Source organism: Rutilus rutilus, assembly GCF_951802725.1.
Source record: "Rutilus rutilus genome assembly, chromosome: 6".
In the NCBI taxonomy this organism is placed as follows: Eukaryota; Metazoa; Chordata; class Actinopteri; order Cypriniformes; family Leuciscidae; genus Rutilus; species Rutilus rutilus.
In genome coordinates, this window is record NC_140214.1 from 28,166,524 (window position 1) to 28,185,811 (window position 19,288).

Here is a 19,288-nt window from a genome sequence, read left to right on the forward strand (position 1 = left end):
CGCCTCAGAGATTCAAACACCCTCTCTCCTAAAACAAGCCCCTAAAGACATATCATTCAAAAAAAAAATAAGACACTGCCATCATGATTGACTGTTATTTCAATGACAAGAGACAAGTTATTTCCATTTCAACCTTTATTTACATGTGAATAATAAAATGAACAAGAAAAACCCCTTAGTTTTAACTGTCTAACAGGCCTTATTCTTAAAACAAACCAAACATTTCTATACTAGTTATTCTAATACAACGTCTTATAGGTTATTTTTAAATGGCAAACCAAACACCCTATAAATGCATAGGAGCTGTATACAGATTGATATATAATTGTAAAGTTTTAAATGAAATGTGCAAATATCATTGAATCATTCCCAAACGTTCTGCCTATAAAAACAGGTATATATCCATCAATAAGCATCAGTATGTGTGAATCTGTGTATGTAGATTAAGAGAGACAGACAGAGAGACAAGAGGAAAATGCAAAAAAGGCACATTGTGTGCTGAGCCTCAGCAAGTGAATTTACAAACGTCCAACACTGGCCCCTGAACATATAATGTAACTCATAACTCAGTGAAGAAATATCACGTTTTACAGTAATATACTGAAAGTAACGCTGTACATGGAGACAAAAACATATGTAGTACATGTAAAGAGTGCCTGAATTGTTAAATGGGGATCTCAAAGTGTTGCATCAAACGGCAATGCAGATTCAAAGTGTGACTTTCTCAACTGAGAGGGAAAAAAAGACAACTCTCTTTACCAACACCCATAAAATATGTCTTTGCAGCTACAAAGAGCCACTTTAAATGGTTCTTCTACAAAGCACAGCCAGCAAAAACATTTTAAGATGGGGCTGAAAAGTCTTCATGCGCCATGGAGCTTCATTATTGTCCATTCAGACTTATGCGACTGTAAACAAGTTACATTAGTATTTCTTCAAACGATTAGTCACTGCGTGAAGTATCAACTCATTACATTTGCTAATTGTTTTACAGGACATCTGTTCTGTTAATCATAGACAGACAGTAAGCACAAATTATTATGATTGAGACTGCTGATTAAATGATGAAAGATGCATGATGGTCACAAGGTACTGATGGCAGCCTTGCAGGCAGAGCAGCTATTAAAAACAACTGAGAACAACTTTCAAATTACATCTAGCATTTAGCCTGAGCTGAGGGGGGGCCGTCGGTCAGAGGAAGAGCATGGGTACGAAAGGAAGAGAGGGCGAGGGCAAGAGAGAAGACGTTACGATCACAATCTGTTTGCTTTGGTTTCGGGAGACCGGCTCGGTTCAGCCCTCCTGTCCAAAGTCCTCTGTGAACTTTTTCAGCTTCTCCAGATCCTGCTCGTTGACGGTGGGCTTTGTGTTGGTGAGGGACCTCAGCATGTCCGACTGTGGGTACGGGCAGAGTAGAATGATGATTTGATTAAAGTACCATAACATTCTTGCAAATCTACACAAGTTAGTTTTTTAATAAAATGAAATAAACAGAACATTCATTGTTTCATTAACTTCTCTTATTTTTTTAATAAATACTAATATTATTACTATTTCTATTTGAAACACTAATATAAATAGTATTATTCTGTTTGGTTCAACGATTAAAAGATGCTGCAAAATAGCCAATATACACACATATAAACAGTACACTGAATATACTGTGTAAACTGTATATTTGTGATATATTTAGTTTGTAAAGTTTGGGCTCAGTTAGACTTTTTTAATGTTTTTTATTTTATTTATTTGATAAAAAAAGACAGTAAAAACAGTAATATTTATTAATAACAATAATAATGATGATAATAATAATAATAATAATATAATAATATGTAAGGGATAATGTACATCAAGTCATCCGAACTGGATGTACATTATCCCTTATTATTTAAATTAAATATTTAAAATAACTATTGTCATGTTTTTTTCCTGTGATGAAGAAACATTTATTATTTTCAATGTTGAAAACAGGTGTGCTTCTTAATATTTTTGTGGAAACAGTGATACATTTTTTTCCAGGATTCTTTTATGAATAGTTCAAGAATAGAATTTATTTGAAATAGAAATATTCTGTAACATTATAAATGCCTTTACTGTCATTTTAAAGATGATCAATTTAATGCATGCTGCTTTTGTACAGTATGCAAAATAAATAGCTTGACACTGGAACTTTGCAGCACAGCATAACTTTTTTCTTACAACAGGGAGTTTGATTGACAGGCGATCTGACCAATCATAATCCGCCATCCGTCGATTTCGACATTTTTGTCCGGCAAAGCAGTCAGGAGAGTTAGTAGATTAACGTTGGAGGATTTGAACTTGAAAAACTGTGTGTACTGACGTCTTTCCACGGTTAAAACAACATTCCTTCTTATGTTCATTCTTGTTTATTTGATGCTATAAATTAACTAGAACGAAGAGATGATCGGTTTACAAGCAGCTTTAACTGAGGCTCTACAGCGATCTATCAGACACATTAAAGAGCCACAAAACGGTATTTATTGTTTAAATAAAAAAAATAAAAAAAGACCAAATTTGAAAGGTGAGACTTTGTTTCATATCATAAATAACCTGGTCTGTCCTGTATCATATCATATCACAAGTCCATATCATAAGTAACCCGCGTTGTCAGTGTCCTCTCTGTTCCACGATGTATTTTTCACTGCGTGAGAACATGGTGTGTCGCGTGAGAGCGGCGTGGCTTGTCGGACATAGCAACAGTAACTAAAGGGGGCGGGTCTTTGCGAACGGTCAATGGTGTGTACTGATGGTGTAAGAAAAAAACATGTTCTCAAAAACAACATGCTCACCATGGAAACAATTGGCTCCAAAAGTTTCTCTCCAGGAACGTCCATCCAAGTCATTTCTATAGCCTGTGGATCACCTGGGGAGCAAGGGGTTAGCAGGTCATCCACTAAGACATTTGGATCGTCTCTTGATGGTCCTCGTACCTAATGAAAGAAAAAATGGTTTCAGTTAGAAAGGGAGGGTAATTAATTTTCAATTAATTAATCTGACACATATTTCACAAGTTTTCATTTGCTCCATTTCCGTTTCTTAAAGCGTTAATGCAATGGTGTCTGGCAGGACTCACCCGTTTAAAGTGAGTGGCAGACTGAACCTTCCTGACGGGCTGCATGAGAGCGTCTCTGACGATGACGCTGATGTCAGCACCAGAGTAACCGTCCGTCTTCTTGCCCAGAGTCATGAAGTCTGATTCGGTGAGAACGTTAGGTGTGCTGCCCAGATTTAGCTTGAACATGAACCCGCGAGCGTGCTCTTCAGGCAGAGGGATGTAGATACGTTTCTCAAATCTAAACACAACAACACAGAAGATGAACAATGAACATAAACACTTGCAGTTAAAAGTGGTAGATGGACAGTTCAAAAGTTAGAGGTCGGACAGTTTTTTTTTTTAAGATCTCGCTTATGCTCATCAAGGCTGAATCTATTAGATCGAAAATACAGTAAAAACCATACAATTGTGAAATATTATTACAATTTAAAATAAACTGTTCTCTATTTTACTATATTTTAAAATGTAATTTATTGCTGTGATGGCAGAGCTGAATTTTCAGCATCATTACTCCAGTCTTCAGTGTCACATGATCCTTCAGAAATCATTCTGATATGATGATTTAGTGCTTAAGAAACATTTCTTATTCTTATCAATGTTGAAAACAGTTGTGCTGCTTAATATTTCTGTGAAAACCGTGAAACCTTTTCCTTTTATGAATAAAAAGCATTAATTTGAAATAGAATTATTTAGAAACATTTCTTTATTGTCACTTTTGATCAATTTAATGCATCCTTGCTGAATATTAATTTAATTAAGTATTAATTTCTTTCAAAAAAACAAAATCTTACTGACCCCAACCCATACATAATTTCAAATGTCCAGGATACTGGGGTCTCCCTGTACATCTTTCATAATAACATTCCACATGATTCATGGTTTCTGGCTCAGTTATGAGCTACAAGAGTTGAAAAACCTGTTCCTTGGTGATGTGACTCAAGTGATGTCATCAAAACATGATGCGTCACACTGGCACAGAGTTTAATGAGATAATCTTTAACTGATAGACTCAATCACTCCTCTCTGACTGATCTCTTTCAGTTTACATCATGGTAATTCAGTCATTCATGGAAACAAATTATTACCGTCTTCTGATGGCAGAATCCAACGTCCATGGGATATTTGTGGCTCCCAGTACCAGGATCCCTTCATTGTCAGTCCCAACACCTATAAAGACATGGATTTGCATTAGAAGTCTTAAACCTTCTTTAATCACTTATTTAAAAATGTATTACTTTTATCTTAAATATGACAAAGGGGCATATAAAATGTCAAGAAATAATCTCACTATGCAAAAATGATATGAATATAATTTATATATAACAAATATAATATATATTTGTTTTATCAATACATTCAAATCCAATTATATCTGAAAAGCACACATCTTAGAGACAAAAATGAAAGTGATTTTGATAACATGATTTTACATCACTGCTGATTCAGAATGTGTTTCAGACAAACAAGCCATTTATTCGTTCATTTCGTTTCTTTGTGGTGTGTTTTATTAGGATTGGAGGTAAACTCTTCAGAAGCAGGATTTGACATCCCTGTAACAGACGGTCATAACATATGCTCACCTTGCATCTGAACCAGAAACTCTGTTTTGATTCTGCGAGCTGCTTCACTTTCATTCTCGCTCCTGGAGCCGCAGAGTGAATCGATCTCATCTATGAAGATAATAGAGGGCTTGTGCTCTCGGGCCAACGTGAACAAGTTCTTCACCAGCCTGCGGGGATTAAAGGACACGTTAAGACATCACGTGACATCATTTTAATCAGGTGACAAACAACTTCAACAATCAGAAATGTAGATATTTCCAGTTTCCTAAAATTATACAGAATGTACAGCCATGAGAACTAATTATAAAGCCATAAAGAATTAAATGTTTTAAGCATTTTGGCTTTCATTTACAGGTCAGTTGGTGAGTCAAGGTTGCTCGATACCAAATTCCTCATAAAAGCTGTACAAAACATGTCCAAAACCCCACAGATGCAGATGCACCTTCCATACAGTTTCTGCAGTGTTGCACATCGCATGGCATTTCATTTTCTATTATATTGTATGGCATATGTTTACTTTAAAATGATGATAATGAATTTGACTAATCACTTTACAAACAAAAAATACAAAAACAAAAAACAAACAAACAAAAAATATATATTAAACATATTTCAGATGTTCACTTTATAGCAAACGCCGAGACTCTTAGGTAAAGGTAACTATCACCATTCCTCACAAGACTCACTTTTCACTCTCTCCCAGCCATTTGGATACCAGGTCTGAGGAGGAAATGGAGAAGAAGGTGGAATTGTTGGCTTCTGTCGCTACGGCTTTGGCCAGGTAAGATTTGCCTGTTCCCGGAGGCCCGAACAGAAGGATGCCCCTCCATGGAGTTCTTTTACCTGAGACAGAAACAATTTGGATCATTATCTGTCAACGTCACTCATGAAGTATTGGTACAGTTGTAGTTTTGGATACACCCACAGCTATCAATTATCCCTTTACACAAAGTTCAAACTACTGAGCAAAGTACAATACACTTAGGCCCTGTTTACACCTGGTATTAAGATGCGTTTTGGTCGGTCAGATCACAAGTGGACAACGCTAAATACAGATGTAAACGGGGTCTAAAACGTTTTGAGCTTGTCCACTTTCGACCACTTCCAGAGGTAAACACATTCGACCGGATTGCTTTCAAGGTGTAAACGCTCATGTGGTCGAATGCATTCAAACAGCCACAAGAGACCATCTACTCTCCGCCTACTGATCTAAACTAAAGCTTCTGCTCTCTGTATGTTTTTACATCGTCTCTGGTCGCGTTCATATGTACATTTTGTGAGCTTATGTCATCCATTAGATTGAAAGATCTGAAAAAACTCATACATTTACTCCCCTCAAAGAAATCAGGACAGAAGTGGTTAAAAAAAAAGTAGACAAAAAAGACGAATTGAAACACCAGGTGTAATCAGGAATGTGTCTCCCTCGTTTACTTGTGATCCGATCGACCAAAACAGATCTTAATACCAGGTGTAAACAGGACCAAAGTGGCATTGATGACAATTAAATACTTAAAACTTTAAGAGTGTTACATGAAAGCATTAACCCATTAATTGATATTCTTAATCCAGGCAGGAAAAAGCCACTTGCCTGTGAAGAGATGTGGGAATTTGATTGGCAGAATGACGGCTTCTTTCAAAGCCTCTTTGGCGCCCTCCAACCCGGCGACATCATTCCATTTAATGTTCGGCTTCTCCATGACAATGGCTCCTGTGACAGAAGAACCGGTCTTTGAATCAGTCAATAAGATTTAACAAAGATTTGTTGGAATTTAAAACGAAGAAACATCAAATGTATTAACAAAAAAAGTACTGTTTTTGCTTAGTTTTTACTTAAGAATAAAAGTACTAAAAAGTGAAAAACAAAATTCGTAGTATTTTGTAGTATTTAGAAGAAAGTGTCTGAATGGGGAATAACTAACCTGAGAGTTGATTCTGAAATTTCTTTTTCTCTGGGTCATCTCCTTCTCCATCGCTCTCATTCCTAGGGTTAAAAACACAATGTGAAATGCGTGCAAAAAGCAGCTTTACAGACAGTATGGGTATGAGATCTCTCTTTTCTTATCACACTTAAACTGACAAAAACACAGAAAAATTGTTTACTCTCGCAAACGCAGTCTTAAATTAACGTAAAGAGTTTTGAGAAAATGGGATGTGCGTCAGATCCGCGTCATGTGCATCAGGTCTTAAAGTGACAGCAGCCTAATAAACCTGCTTCTGTTTGTCTCGATGTTAATCAAAGAACAAAAGAAAAAAAAGAAAAAACTCATTGCTCTTCACTAACTTTAGTAACTTTAATTAGAATAACCAATATTTAATTCATACAGTGAAGACTATGCAATGTTATTTAACATTTCATTACGTTATAAAATTTTTGTAGTTCTGTATTTCTAACCTGAACCCTACCTAGAAAATATTTTTTTTAAAGATGTTTATTTCATTACTGTTCATTATCTTTGTCCTATTGTATTTATTTGAGCTATTACTGGTAGTTTATTTATTCTTATTGTATTACTGATTGTTTACTTGTCTTTTATTAATGCTACAAAAGTTATTCAGTTGAAAGCAGTGAGGGATTTTCTATTTTTCTTTTGTTCTTTGATCAACATGATAGACAGCAGCAGTTTTATTAGACTGCTATCGCTTTAAGACCTGCCGCACGACTCGAATTTGACATCCATTTTCTCACAACTCTCTATGATCATTTAAAACTTTAACTCATTTAAGACTGTGCATACAAGAATACTTGACAAAACAGGCATCATTTTGTGTCTTTTTGTCCATTCAAGCGTGAAAGAGAACCAGCGCGCGGTCTCAAGCGGCTTCCTGTGTGTGTGTGTGTGTGTGTGTGTGTGTGTGTGTGTGTGTGTGTGTGTGTCACACAGACGGGAGATTCACAGACGTGCGAGCCAGTAACGCACTGCGTTCTCTTTTGTGTCTTGTCGTGCTTGAATGGTTTAAAAGCATTTGCATGAATAAGAGTATAAACATTATATAACACTAGCTAAAGGATGACGGGAAAAAATGGATGCTGCATTAATTGCATGTAATATAATAACACGTTAAACTGAAAAAAATAAATGCATGCGTTAACGCATTAATTTTGACAACCCTAATAAATATTTTTTTTAAATAGAATAAAATATTTAAAATATATGCCCTCTTTATGTTGTTTCTCCATTCATTTGGAGATTCAATGTGAAATGATGTATTACAAAATAAAAAATATATTACAAATTTTAAAGTTAGGTGTGATTAATCACAGAAAAATGTGCAACAAAACAGTCTCAGTAGCTAACATACCTTTGTATTGACATGTGAACACACACTAGCAGTTAGGGATATGCAAAACTACTATTTTAAATAAATATGGGTTATCTGAATGGCCAATCGATTCGTCAGCCTCAAGGAAGCACTTTACAACTCACCGTTCGCAAAGACCCGTCCCCTTTAATTACTGTTGCTTTGACTGACAAGCCACGCCACACCATTTTCTCACCCTTAATGTGCCTGACAGATCGCTGTAGAGCCTCAGTTAAAGCTGCTCGTGAACCTTCTTGTTAATTTACAGCATCAAATAAACATGAATGAACATAAGAAGGAATGTTGTTTATTGCGGAAAGACGTCAGTACACACCGTTTTTCTAGCTCAAATCCTCCAACGTTAATCTACTAACTCTCCTGACTGCTTTGTTGGACAAAAATGGCGGATTCGCCGGATGGCGGATTATGATTGATCAGATCACCTGTCAATCAAACTCCCTGCGAAGGGTCAATTGGGGTCTATCAGAGCCAGATTAGATGCTTTTTTAAGTAGGGCATTCAGACTGGACATGTTATTGTGCTCAGAAAAAATTGGCTAATATTTGCATTCAGCTGATTCACAGAAATCGAGCACACATTTCAAATGTATGCATATATGTTTTTGTATTTATTCAGTCACACCCACCCTTTGTCACTGGACTGGGACTCCTTCACTGGTTTCGCAGGGGCTTTCTCTTTCTTCTTCAAGTACTCTTTCAGCTTTTCAGCCCGGTCTAAATATTCGGCACATTTGGCCCGGATACTTTGTTTGGCCTTATCACCCTGTGCTTCATCTTTGTAAAAAAATTACATAAAAAAAAGAGTTAAAGATATAAAAAGCCTTCCCTGTTGTGATTTATTCTGCTAAGCATACTGATAAATTAGAATGTGTAACTATAAAGTAACAATCAAACTATTACAGTCTGGACACAAACAAATAATATGACAGGAATAATATAGTTTTTCCAAAGCTAAAATCATTCTTCTTGATGGATGATATTTAATTTCTGCTGCATACTTACATTTGACAACATGTAGGAAATACTGAACTGCATGTTGATATAAACGCAGGGCCTCTTCATAGTTTTCGGCCTTATCCTCCTGAGATGCCTTACTGGCCAGATCTATAGCTTTCTGTGTGGGAAATATCATAGCATTGCTTCAGAATGGGTTTGAGGGGAAAAATGCAATGTGGCTGTTAATTAATTAACGCAGTTTTATTGTCTTAACATTGAATGTATGGAGGATTTCACTTATGGTTATATGAAAGCCCTAATTCTCAAACCAAAATGATGGATGTGGCATCAGTCCTCCAAGAAAAACTATAATGATTATTCACCAGAACTATGAGTCTAAAATTAATAGGCGTATTCATAAACACAAAACTAAATTTAAATCTAAACTTCACACTAGACAATGGTCAAACCCAACCGTATCGTAAGCTCATCTGATCTTAACCTGACTTATTAACGTTCAAAATGCCATTTATAATCTCACGTACAATCAATTGGGCCTGATTACGAACATAACAGGTTCGTTAGTATATAAATTTAACAAGTTAAAGAAAACATGATGGGTGCTAGTAAGAGATGAGCGATCATTTCGCCATGTTTACTACAAAATCATTGCTTTCAAATGTATGAATTTACAAATCGTTCAAGACTTAGTATTTATCTTAATTAAATCTGTAAGTTAACATTACTGCTGTCAGTTGAAAAACTATGAGCTAATTTGTTTGCTAACTTACCTGTAAGTTGTTGTTGGCAGCCATAGGGGCTGAAAAAAATCAAGAACGTACGACGTGTTTCGGAAATATAAAGACAGTGTTATATTAACTGTCACAAACACGATTTAACAAACAAACAACAAGGATTGCAGATTTAGGATTTTTCAGTGCTTAGTTTTGAGATCGTTGAATAACAGAGGAAAAACAACTTCCGCATTAAAATGTCGAATGTCACTTCCGCCTCCTCGCTCACGTGTTCCAAAAATGTCATGCGTCATACGTGAAAGACAAGCCTCTGGCGCGCCCTGGAAAAAACACCTCTGGTTTCAGGAACATAAAATAAAGAGAGTTGTTCTTAATCTTACGTAATATAAGTTGTTGTCGTCATATTAACGATTATTGTGGATAAAAACAAAAGGATTCTCTCAAGCTAATGCAACCAAACATAAGAAAGTGTAACTGCGTGACCGGAAGTATATCAGATTTTAACAAATCATCTGCAACCATTTGATTGTAAGCTATTGAATTTACAGTGTTACAATGATTACAGTTAACGTCACTTGAAAACAATTCATTGGGGAGACTGAGACTAGCTGGGAATCTATAATCTATAGGCTATCTGAGCAACTATAAGGTTTATAGTCAAAGGTCCAAATACTTGTTTTCTTTAGTGGTTTCGTGTTGATGCTGGTTTCAAGCACTTGATATTCTTCTTTTTTTATATATATATATTTTTTTTCTAATATCTATTGGGTAAATAAGTGAACTCAATAAAACCACACTGACTAATTGTTTATGTCCGATTTTCAAACATCAGGACAGAAGATATTATTTTTAATCCAATTTAATAATGTAATGTTTGCCAATAAAATTATAATTTATATATATATATATATATAAAAAAATATATATATATATATATATAGATAGATATAGATATATAGATATGCATATGCATTACATTACATTAATTTTAGTTAATTATGCCTTGGCATTGTTTCCCTCAACTGATTGGACACATTTGGTCTCTAGACTATAACAGACTAATGACTAGTTAATGATAGTATTAATACTAGAAATCTGCACATTCACAGCTACACAGAAAGGCCAGTGTGTTACTATAGTGATATGGTCTGAAGTCATCAGCAAGATAACTGAGCTATAAACAAGTGTTGCTATTGTCAAACTAAAAGGTCACCTACAATCATGAGCTATAACATTGCTTACACATTGTCAGGTATTATATTGCAACATGACAGGCTAGTAATAATATAAATATCTTACGCTTATTTCTTTTAGAATCATGTGTTGACATATATTTATGGAACAGACAACAAATAGAATGTAGTATAACCAAACAGACAATGGATATATACAAAATGATGAAAGTATAAAAAGTGTAAGTGGTCCACTGCCTTTAAATATGAATAATATTACTATTTCTTAATAAAGTTCCTAGACTTAGTGCACATGATTCATCAATGCACAAAAGTTTTTATTTTTTAAATGCTTGTCTACAAAACTGGACATCACCAAGCCTTCTTAATTCTGATTAAGTGCCCTAAAAACACCAGTGCAATCGGATGTAAACAACATTTAAAATAACTGTAGTGAGGTAATTTAAAATATCAGCAAATTTAGAGAACGGTCCATTAAGGTTTTTATGAACAGTTTAGCTTCATCGCTCTTGAAAGTTGAAGCATTGATGTGTCCAACACAAAATCTCACGAGAAAGAAAAATAAGCATGATGGCCCACCTCTAAATACGACCATCAGTGGGGCGTAAGCAGATCCTGCGAAAATACACAATTGAGAGTGTACGTATTCATATGAATTAAGGTGCAAAAATTTTGTCTTTTAAATAGGAATCAATGCAATTTGCAATTTAGAGTGGAAGATTTACCCGCACAGATTTTGTCGGTCATGTGGATTCGCCATGTCGACCAACAGAAAGCTGCTCGGTTTGAAAGTTACTTCTGTGTAAGCTGTGCTTCATATCAACTGAAAATGTAGCTAATTTTCACACAAAATTTTGCTAATGTTACTGTACCTTTAGCCACCAAATACTCCAATACTCTCCAATACTCAGGGGCCAATGTAGGAGTACTCCTACATTGGCCCCTCCAGGTCCCTGTAAACCCACCCATATCCCACAACCTGGAGCTATGGCTGAGTTTCAATATCTGTTATAATCTATGATTACTACTGTCAGATCTGGTGACATATGGGTAATTAGGATAGCAAAGACTAAACGTTTTACTTGCAAAAGAACCAGACCTAAAAAAAGCCAACACCCTGAAAATAAACTAAAACAACAATACCCCACAGTGAAAAAGCATGTAATGCATCACTGTCTAATGGCGGAACAACCACCTCACTTGCCTTCCAGACACTACATTCTTACATTAGACATGAAATTAAATGACCAGACCTTTAGATCAAGAGGTCAAGGTTTTGCTGATTAGCATGTTGTCATCAGCTCTAACAGCTCATCTGCCATACCTACACCTTCTTTATTTACGAGCATTCAACATTATCTGTGTGTTCTGCCGAAATAAAATGTTTTACAAACGCACTCCCACATTGCACTTACTCATAGTGTTTTAAGAGACTTGGCACATAATGCATTAAGGCCCCAAAAATATAGGCTACTTACAAGCAAAACCACAGGATGCCATGGCATACCTGGCAGAAGCACCTCTCTCTGCAACTGAATCTAAGACTAAGCAACAGACCACACTCAGGATACAAAGTAAGACTCCTACCTGCTCATTACTACCGGAGACCCCCAGGGCTATGTCCTGAGTCCACTGCTGTTTATCTTTCTGACACACAAACATCACACAAAAAATCACATACTTTAATTTGCAGACCATTTCAGTTCAGAGAATATGGTGAGACCCCTCTCCAGCTGTCAGTAAAACAAGATTAGAGACTGAAGAAAGGTCAAAGCAGTTCACAACCCCATCAAAGCAAAGTCAACTTCAAATACTTAAAAAATAAAAATACAATCCATACAGTGATCTCTAATCCCACTACATTTTGGCTTCCAGGAACAGTAAATGACAGGAAATAAGAAAAGGAAATGTTGCTAGCTGGATTCAAACTCACGCCACCCGTATGTGAGCACATAGTAATGTCTTGCACTACCATTAGGCCATGTCTATAATGTTCCATTTGATTTTAAACTACTTTAGTGTGTCCAGTGATTTTGCAGACCACATATCGTTTTCCCTTCAGCAATTTATTTACTTAGCTTAATTTTCCCACTGCATGTTTTTCAGTCCATGATACAGAATGATGCTGCCACCATGCTTCAATGCACTGTTAGTGTTCTCGAAGTGGTTTAAATTGTTGGTCAAAATGTGTTTTGTACTATTTGACAAAAGTAATATTAGTGACCAAAGATGTGTTAGTGTCCAGTATTTGTTATTAAACTGCTGAAGACAGGCAGTTTATCAAGACTGTACATAACAAGGAAACAGCACACTTTTCTAAATGATCATGTCTTCCAGCATTTATATTCAATACACAAAGAGACTGTGATAATTTGATAGTAACCTCTTTGTTATCGAGATAGTTTTGGAGCTCTTCTGCTCTGTCGAGATACTGCTTACACTTATCTCTGATCTTCTGATTCCCCTCCTTACCCTGTGGTTCACCTATATGGAAAACAAAGTGTTACATTTGCAAGAAAATGGCAAGACACCATTGTAAATTGTATTCATTATGGACTCACGTTTTACTATATGCAGAAAATATTTCACTGCATGTTGATAAGATTTAACAGCCTCCTCATAATTTCCATCCTGGTCCTCCTGTGAAGCTTTGTTGGCTATAGCTATAGCTTTCTGTGAAATGAAGCATGTGCAATTTGCTTATATTAACTCATTATAACCTGACTTTTGTACATTTAAGACATTTTTGAGACACATAATCACAAGGTGAGTAAGGAACATCTTAAGACACTGCAGAGATTTTAAAGTGTGTACATAAATAAAGCATCACTACACAGAATGTAGTTCAATATTTAAATATGAATAAATATTGCTTATATAATTGTGTAACTGTTAGCATGGTTGTGTTGAGTCAATCAATAATATGAAGTGATTTATGACTAGAAGTACAAATGTATCAGTGACACTTAACTTTAATAGATATTACAATTATAATGAATCTGATAAGGCACAATCTGATAATTGAATAATAATGAATTCAGATTATCATGATTCTTATAGAGATTCAGATTGTTATTTATTTTAAAAAATCTCAAATGTAACAAGACATAAATGTCTAGTGACATATAATGTGGCTTTTGACATCATTATCTTGACTATCATATAAGATGACTATGTGCCTGTGTAATGATTTATGAGATGAAAATAATGAACCACACGAATAGGCTATATGGTAAATTCACCAGTGAATATGGCAACTACCTGCTCTTCATAAATGTTTCATTTCGGGGGATGAGTGACGTCTTGAAAATGCTTTTCAGATAATCGTCACACTTCAACTGCAAAATTGTTCCTGAACTGATAATATCCTCGATAGGTCAATAATATCCGGTGTTAGTATGGTCGCGGCTCAAAAACTAGAAAGCTGCCTGCCTTTGCCAGCATTTGAAGGAATTCTATGAGCTTTCGAAACCACTACTTGCTGTCTAAGCAGGCAGCTCACTATGTATTGAAACATAACCACTGTCATTACGATGAACTGCGTACTCAAAGAAAACTTAAATCACTCCAATTTCAACTTTATTCTTAAACAATGAACATGGTTGCGCGAGTGTGAATGTGAAAGTGGTTTCTATACTTTTACGAAGAAAATTATTACGGCATTTAAACATCACAAACCATAACACTTGGTGAATTAACATTGCCATCACATTTACTGATGATTTCTGAATTAATGTATTTACCTGTAAATTTGTAGGCTCCATGACACGCTCATTTGTTGTGTGTGAAATCGGTCACTGCTAAGTTTCGGTAGTTGGTCGGCGTTGACTGTAGCGAGTTTGTTGACACCCACTCGACTCATAGACCAGGCATGAGACTGATTGAGGGACAACACGAGAAACAGCGCCCTCTACATTGTCACACTCAGAAAGATATCATATAGCTAAAAAACTGATTTGTTTGCTAGTTCATTCTAGAATGATTGTTGTTTGCTTAGTTTATCTGTTGATGAATAAGTAAAAAATGGTGAAACAGATACTCAAATAATAAACGAGATACTACAAAATCTAATATATTTTTGTATTTAAAATAGGCTGTATTATTTTTATTATTAGTTACAAAAAAAAGAATTTTGGTGTTCTCATGAAAATAATTTCTGTCATGACAACTCTCTAAATGTTTGGTAATGGTAATGGTAATGGATCTGACAATGTTGATATGTTTCTGCTGCTGCAGAACAACTTGCTACTGCCAATACATACACAACACACTGCTGTGAGCAAGTAAGACATGCTGCTGCTGCTGTACAATATAGCGTACATGAATTACACCATTACAGATCTATACAGGTGGAGCTGGGGAAGGTGGAGGGTTTCTGAAAGCGCACTGCAACTGCTACAACAAACGCTGACCAAGTATTTGAAGGTTGAGCAGCGAGCTCATTGGCTATGATACAGCAGGGACCAATCAGCTGTGCCCTATAGAGATAGATGTAATTGCAAACAGATTGAGTTGAGGACATATTAGTCTGTGCCATCTAGATTTTCATGACAGAACTTGTTTGAAAACACAATCATAAAAATCCTAACCCTTAAAACAGGCCTTTTTTAGTCATATAATTTAATTTAAGTATCATTTCTAATTTCTTTCTTTTGATTTTGGAGTGAAATAAGATTAATCCTATAATTTGTGCTGTTATTTTCATACCAGACAATGATCAATGTCTTTAGTGTTGATGTCACTTTTCCCTGTGCATTGTAAACAGTGTAAGTATATTAATTTGTTGTTCAGGTGAGGTCATCAGAAATTTGTGAGCCAAAGAATCTAAGGATTGCTGACTGCTGCAGTTGTGAGCTATCAGTGTCGTGTGCTGTGAGTTGCCTACGTGAAGTCAACAAAAAGTTCTTTTGTTTTGGTATTGCTGGTTCTGTTTTGCAGGCTAAATTGTTGAACACTTTTTTCACAATGTTGCACTTCTTCATGCATCATTTTCACAGTTTAGACCAACAATACACCATATGGCAAAATGGCCAAGGTATATTTAAAACTTTTATAAATTGAAAATATATTTTTATTTCAACATATAAACACCAACATATATATATATTTTTTTTTTTTTTTTTTTTTAAGGGACAAGAAAAAAACTTTTGCAATAATTGAAATTAATTTAGTAATTTAATTAAGCCTTAGTTCAATTAGGGCATTTAAGTAGCTTTTATAAACATGCCTTCATAAAAAACATTACTGGTGTGCATCTTGAGACAAAACAATGGCAATTTTAAGATATGTAAGTGCAATTTGCTTTCAGTTAAAACAGCTCAAACATGCATTTTAGTCTGGGACTAGTTTAGGCCTTGTCTGTGAAACCGAGGTTTAATTTGATACAACTGAAAATGAAGGGATAGATGTACAGTCTGGCCAATAGGTGCCACTGTTGATCAGCTGATGAAACACTGAAACTAACTTTCCAAAACAGAAAGTCAACTGCAAGGCTACTAGCAGAAAACAAAACTTATATAGCCCAAAATCACAAGCACCTCATAATCAGTTTGTGTTGAAACAAACAAAGTTCTTAAAGCTTGGATGTTATTCAGGGAGGGCTGAATTCAGTAAATGGATTTTAAGAAGCCAGTTTTGTTTATGGTTGAAAGGGTGGTCTGTGTTAAAATGACAAAACTGCAAGACAACTCACAAATTTCTACAAGAAGGGAAAAAATTACTATGTCACAGACATCTATAACTAAACAGAATTTAATATCAAGTCCTCCAAGGTGGGAAATATGGGACATCTTACAGTGGCTACAGCACAGCACTGCAGTGGCACTTGTCCAAGATGACCTGAAAAACTATGCAGAATATTTAACACAACATATAACAGATATATGTTAACAGACATAATGGAAACAAAGTGTCTTGCACTTAGGCATCTGGCTGTGAACCTAAGATTCCACAGCGGGGAGAAAATGGAGAGGAATTACATTTTCTGTTAGAAATATGTAACTAGGAAAAAAGGACAAATGCAAATGAGGCCTTTTTACTTGAATAAAGGTTTGAGTTTAATTTTAGAGTCACTAATTAACTAATTAGTAGTTAATTAAGCAGTAAGGAGGGCTACTGTCCAGCAGAGTTTAGCTCCAGCTTGCCTCAACACACCTGCCAGGAAGTTTTCAGTATGCCTAATAAGACCAGAGATGATCCTATTGGGAGATCCGAGGGTCTGTGGCTCTACCACTGGAAAAAGCGGAACGGCTAACTTGGATCATGTGAGCCTTGATAACCAATCACATTACAGCCTTGACGCCATTTCGTTCAGAGTTGTACGACAGTTGAGTCACTGTTTGCGGATACCATAGAAATGATTGAGAAGTGCAGTAAACTGAATCACACCTGTCAGTACAATTTGTCAGTAACTTTTCTTATAAAACAGCTTTTTTGGGGTGTAAAATAGATCAATCCAAAACTTTTTTTTTTAAGAGCAAACATGTCGAAGATTAGCTGATGGGCTGCCGATTCATTAAATGATAAGCTTTTTCCTCACAAAAGCGGTTTATTCAGCCTCTCCTCCATTGACATCCATTAAAAAAAACAGCTTCTTGTCTCCTTTCCTGCATACCGCAGCGTTAGCACGCGTTACACTTTTTTCAGCTAAGGTCGCAGGCTTGCCTTCAAGTGGCTTTGGTAAGACCTTGATTAGCTGGTTCTAGTGTATTTATTTGGGGTTGGAGCTAAACTCTGCAGGACACTGGCCCTCTAGGAGCAGGATTGGTCATCCCTGTTCTGAACAGAGTTTGAGGAGATGATGGAGCGTCTGCAGTATGAAGGTTTTGGCTGTGTTTCAGCTCAGGAAGCATCAGCTCATCTGCATGATTTGGCACTACAGCCGCAGGGTCCCTGTCACATGGTTTATCCTCCAGCCAGTGTCTGTCCAGCTGTTTGCTGTCCAGAGGAACGCACAGACCTCCACAGGGTCAAGAGCGTAGGATAATAGTTTCATTTACATTTACAAGTAACTATAAACTGTGTCTATATCTGTTACTTTGTGGTTTTAGTTTAATTTCCTGAAATTTTAGTTCGTATCTATTTACTGTTTTTCTCTTCAGTTGTCATGGTTGCTAGCTTATGTTCACTAGTTGTCATTATTTCAGTGATTTCATCCACCTGTTCCTTGTTTAGATCATCAGTGTATATATTGCCCTTTAAGTTTAGTTTGTTCTTAGTATGGTGGTTGTGTTTCATGCACTGCATTGAGTCCACCATGGATAATGAGCCTGAGCCTACCACAGACCCTGAGCCAGAGCTGATGCCCACCATGGACCCAGTGCCAGCACCTGTGCCTGCAACGGTGGCAGAGCCTGCAGCCTCGTTAGTCCTGGACACAAAGCTTGCTGCCCAGTCTGATCATGTGTGAGCCGGTTCCTACATTCGTCTTAGTGGGAGAACTGGTGGAGCTCGACATCCTGGCACCCACCCATGTCCCCAACCCTGAAGGGTTCCACTGGTTCTGCCCAGCTCCAAGTCTTCTTCATCACCGCTGGTTCCGCCCAGCTCCAAGTCTTCTTCATCACCGCCGGTTCCGCCCAGCTCCAAGTCTTCTTCATCACCGCTGGTTCCGCCCAGCTCCAAGTCTTCTTCATCACCGCCGGTTCTGCCCAGCTCCAAGTCTTCTTCATCACCGCTGGTTCCGCCCAGCTCCAAGTCTTCTTCATCACCGCCGGTTCTGCCCAGCTCCAAGTCTTCTTTATCATCGCTGGTTCCGCCCAGCTCCAAGTCTCTTCTGCCTTCGGTCCTGACAGTCCTTCTACTAAGACTACTAAAATGTATTAGTTCTTTATAAAATCTTTGTTTTTAATTGTTGGTTTATGTAAACATGCAGACTAAATTAAGTCTTTGGATGTTTCATCATATCTTACTATTTTTAGCATCTCACACCATGATTTTGAAATGTTTAAATCAAGACCAAAACACAAGGATTCAATTGTTTACTGCATGCCAGTGTATATCATCTAACAAAATGTGTTATTTTGTAATAAAAAAACTGTTTTACAATGTTATAGGCATATTTTTTGGTCATTTATGTTCATTTTGTATATTTCTGTCTACTCATATGGCGTAAGTATGGGTCATAGCAAGTGTTAACAGTGATTAACAACTATTAATTCTGAAGGACGGGGTCGGGTGGGTGTGCTATAAATCATTAAAGCTCATTTGATTAGAGAGAATAACCACACCGTCCTCCTTTTGACAAACACTGTGTCTATCATCCCCATCCACCCCCACCCCACAAACAACACAACACAACACAACACAACATAAAATACACCACATTTACAACTATGCTCGGAATTCTTCCCATTTAATTGACTCACCACATTCACATGTAAGGGGATCACATAACTAAGAAAAGATATGGACTAGTTCTCAGGAGTTAATCTGATCTTAATAGAAA

General features: G+C 36.4%; 1 protein-coding gene across 3 annotated transcripts; it reads right to left on the reverse strand.

Annotated features, from left to right (window-relative positions):
* Nucleotides 1–57: 57 nt before the first annotated feature.
* vps4b (vacuolar protein sorting 4 homolog B) lies at nucleotides 58–14,754 on the reverse strand. 3 transcript variants are annotated; one of them, XM_084411797.1, is made up of 14 exons: nucleotides 14,586–14,754; nucleotides 13,404–13,515; nucleotides 13,226–13,326; nucleotides 12,430–12,489; nucleotides 8,961–9,072; nucleotides 8,585–8,732; nucleotides 6,558–6,619; nucleotides 6,227–6,346; nucleotides 5,325–5,481; nucleotides 4,657–4,805; nucleotides 4,162–4,243; nucleotides 3,095–3,314; nucleotides 2,811–2,951; nucleotides 124–1,395 (listed from the first exon to the last, which is right to left on the reverse strand). In XM_084411797.1, exons 1-14 carry the CDS (start codon nucleotides 14,604–14,606, stop codon nucleotides 1,294–1,296), a joined length of 1,587 nt encoding a protein of 528 aa, XP_084267923.1. In that variant the 5' UTR covers nucleotides 14,607–14,754; the 3' UTR covers nucleotides 124–1,293. The 3 variants fall into 3 exon arrangements, with proteins under 3 accessions (XP_084267925.1, XP_084267923.1, XP_084267924.1); XM_084411798.1 differs by lacking the exon at nucleotides 12,430–12,489 and having other exon boundaries at nucleotides 14,586–14,718; XM_084411799.1 differs by lacking the exons at nucleotides 12,430–12,489; nucleotides 13,226–13,326; nucleotides 13,404–13,515; nucleotides 14,586–14,754 and adding an exon at nucleotides 9,686–10,165 and having other exon boundaries at nucleotides 58–1,395.
* Nucleotides 14,755–19,288: the final 4,534 nt, after the last annotated feature.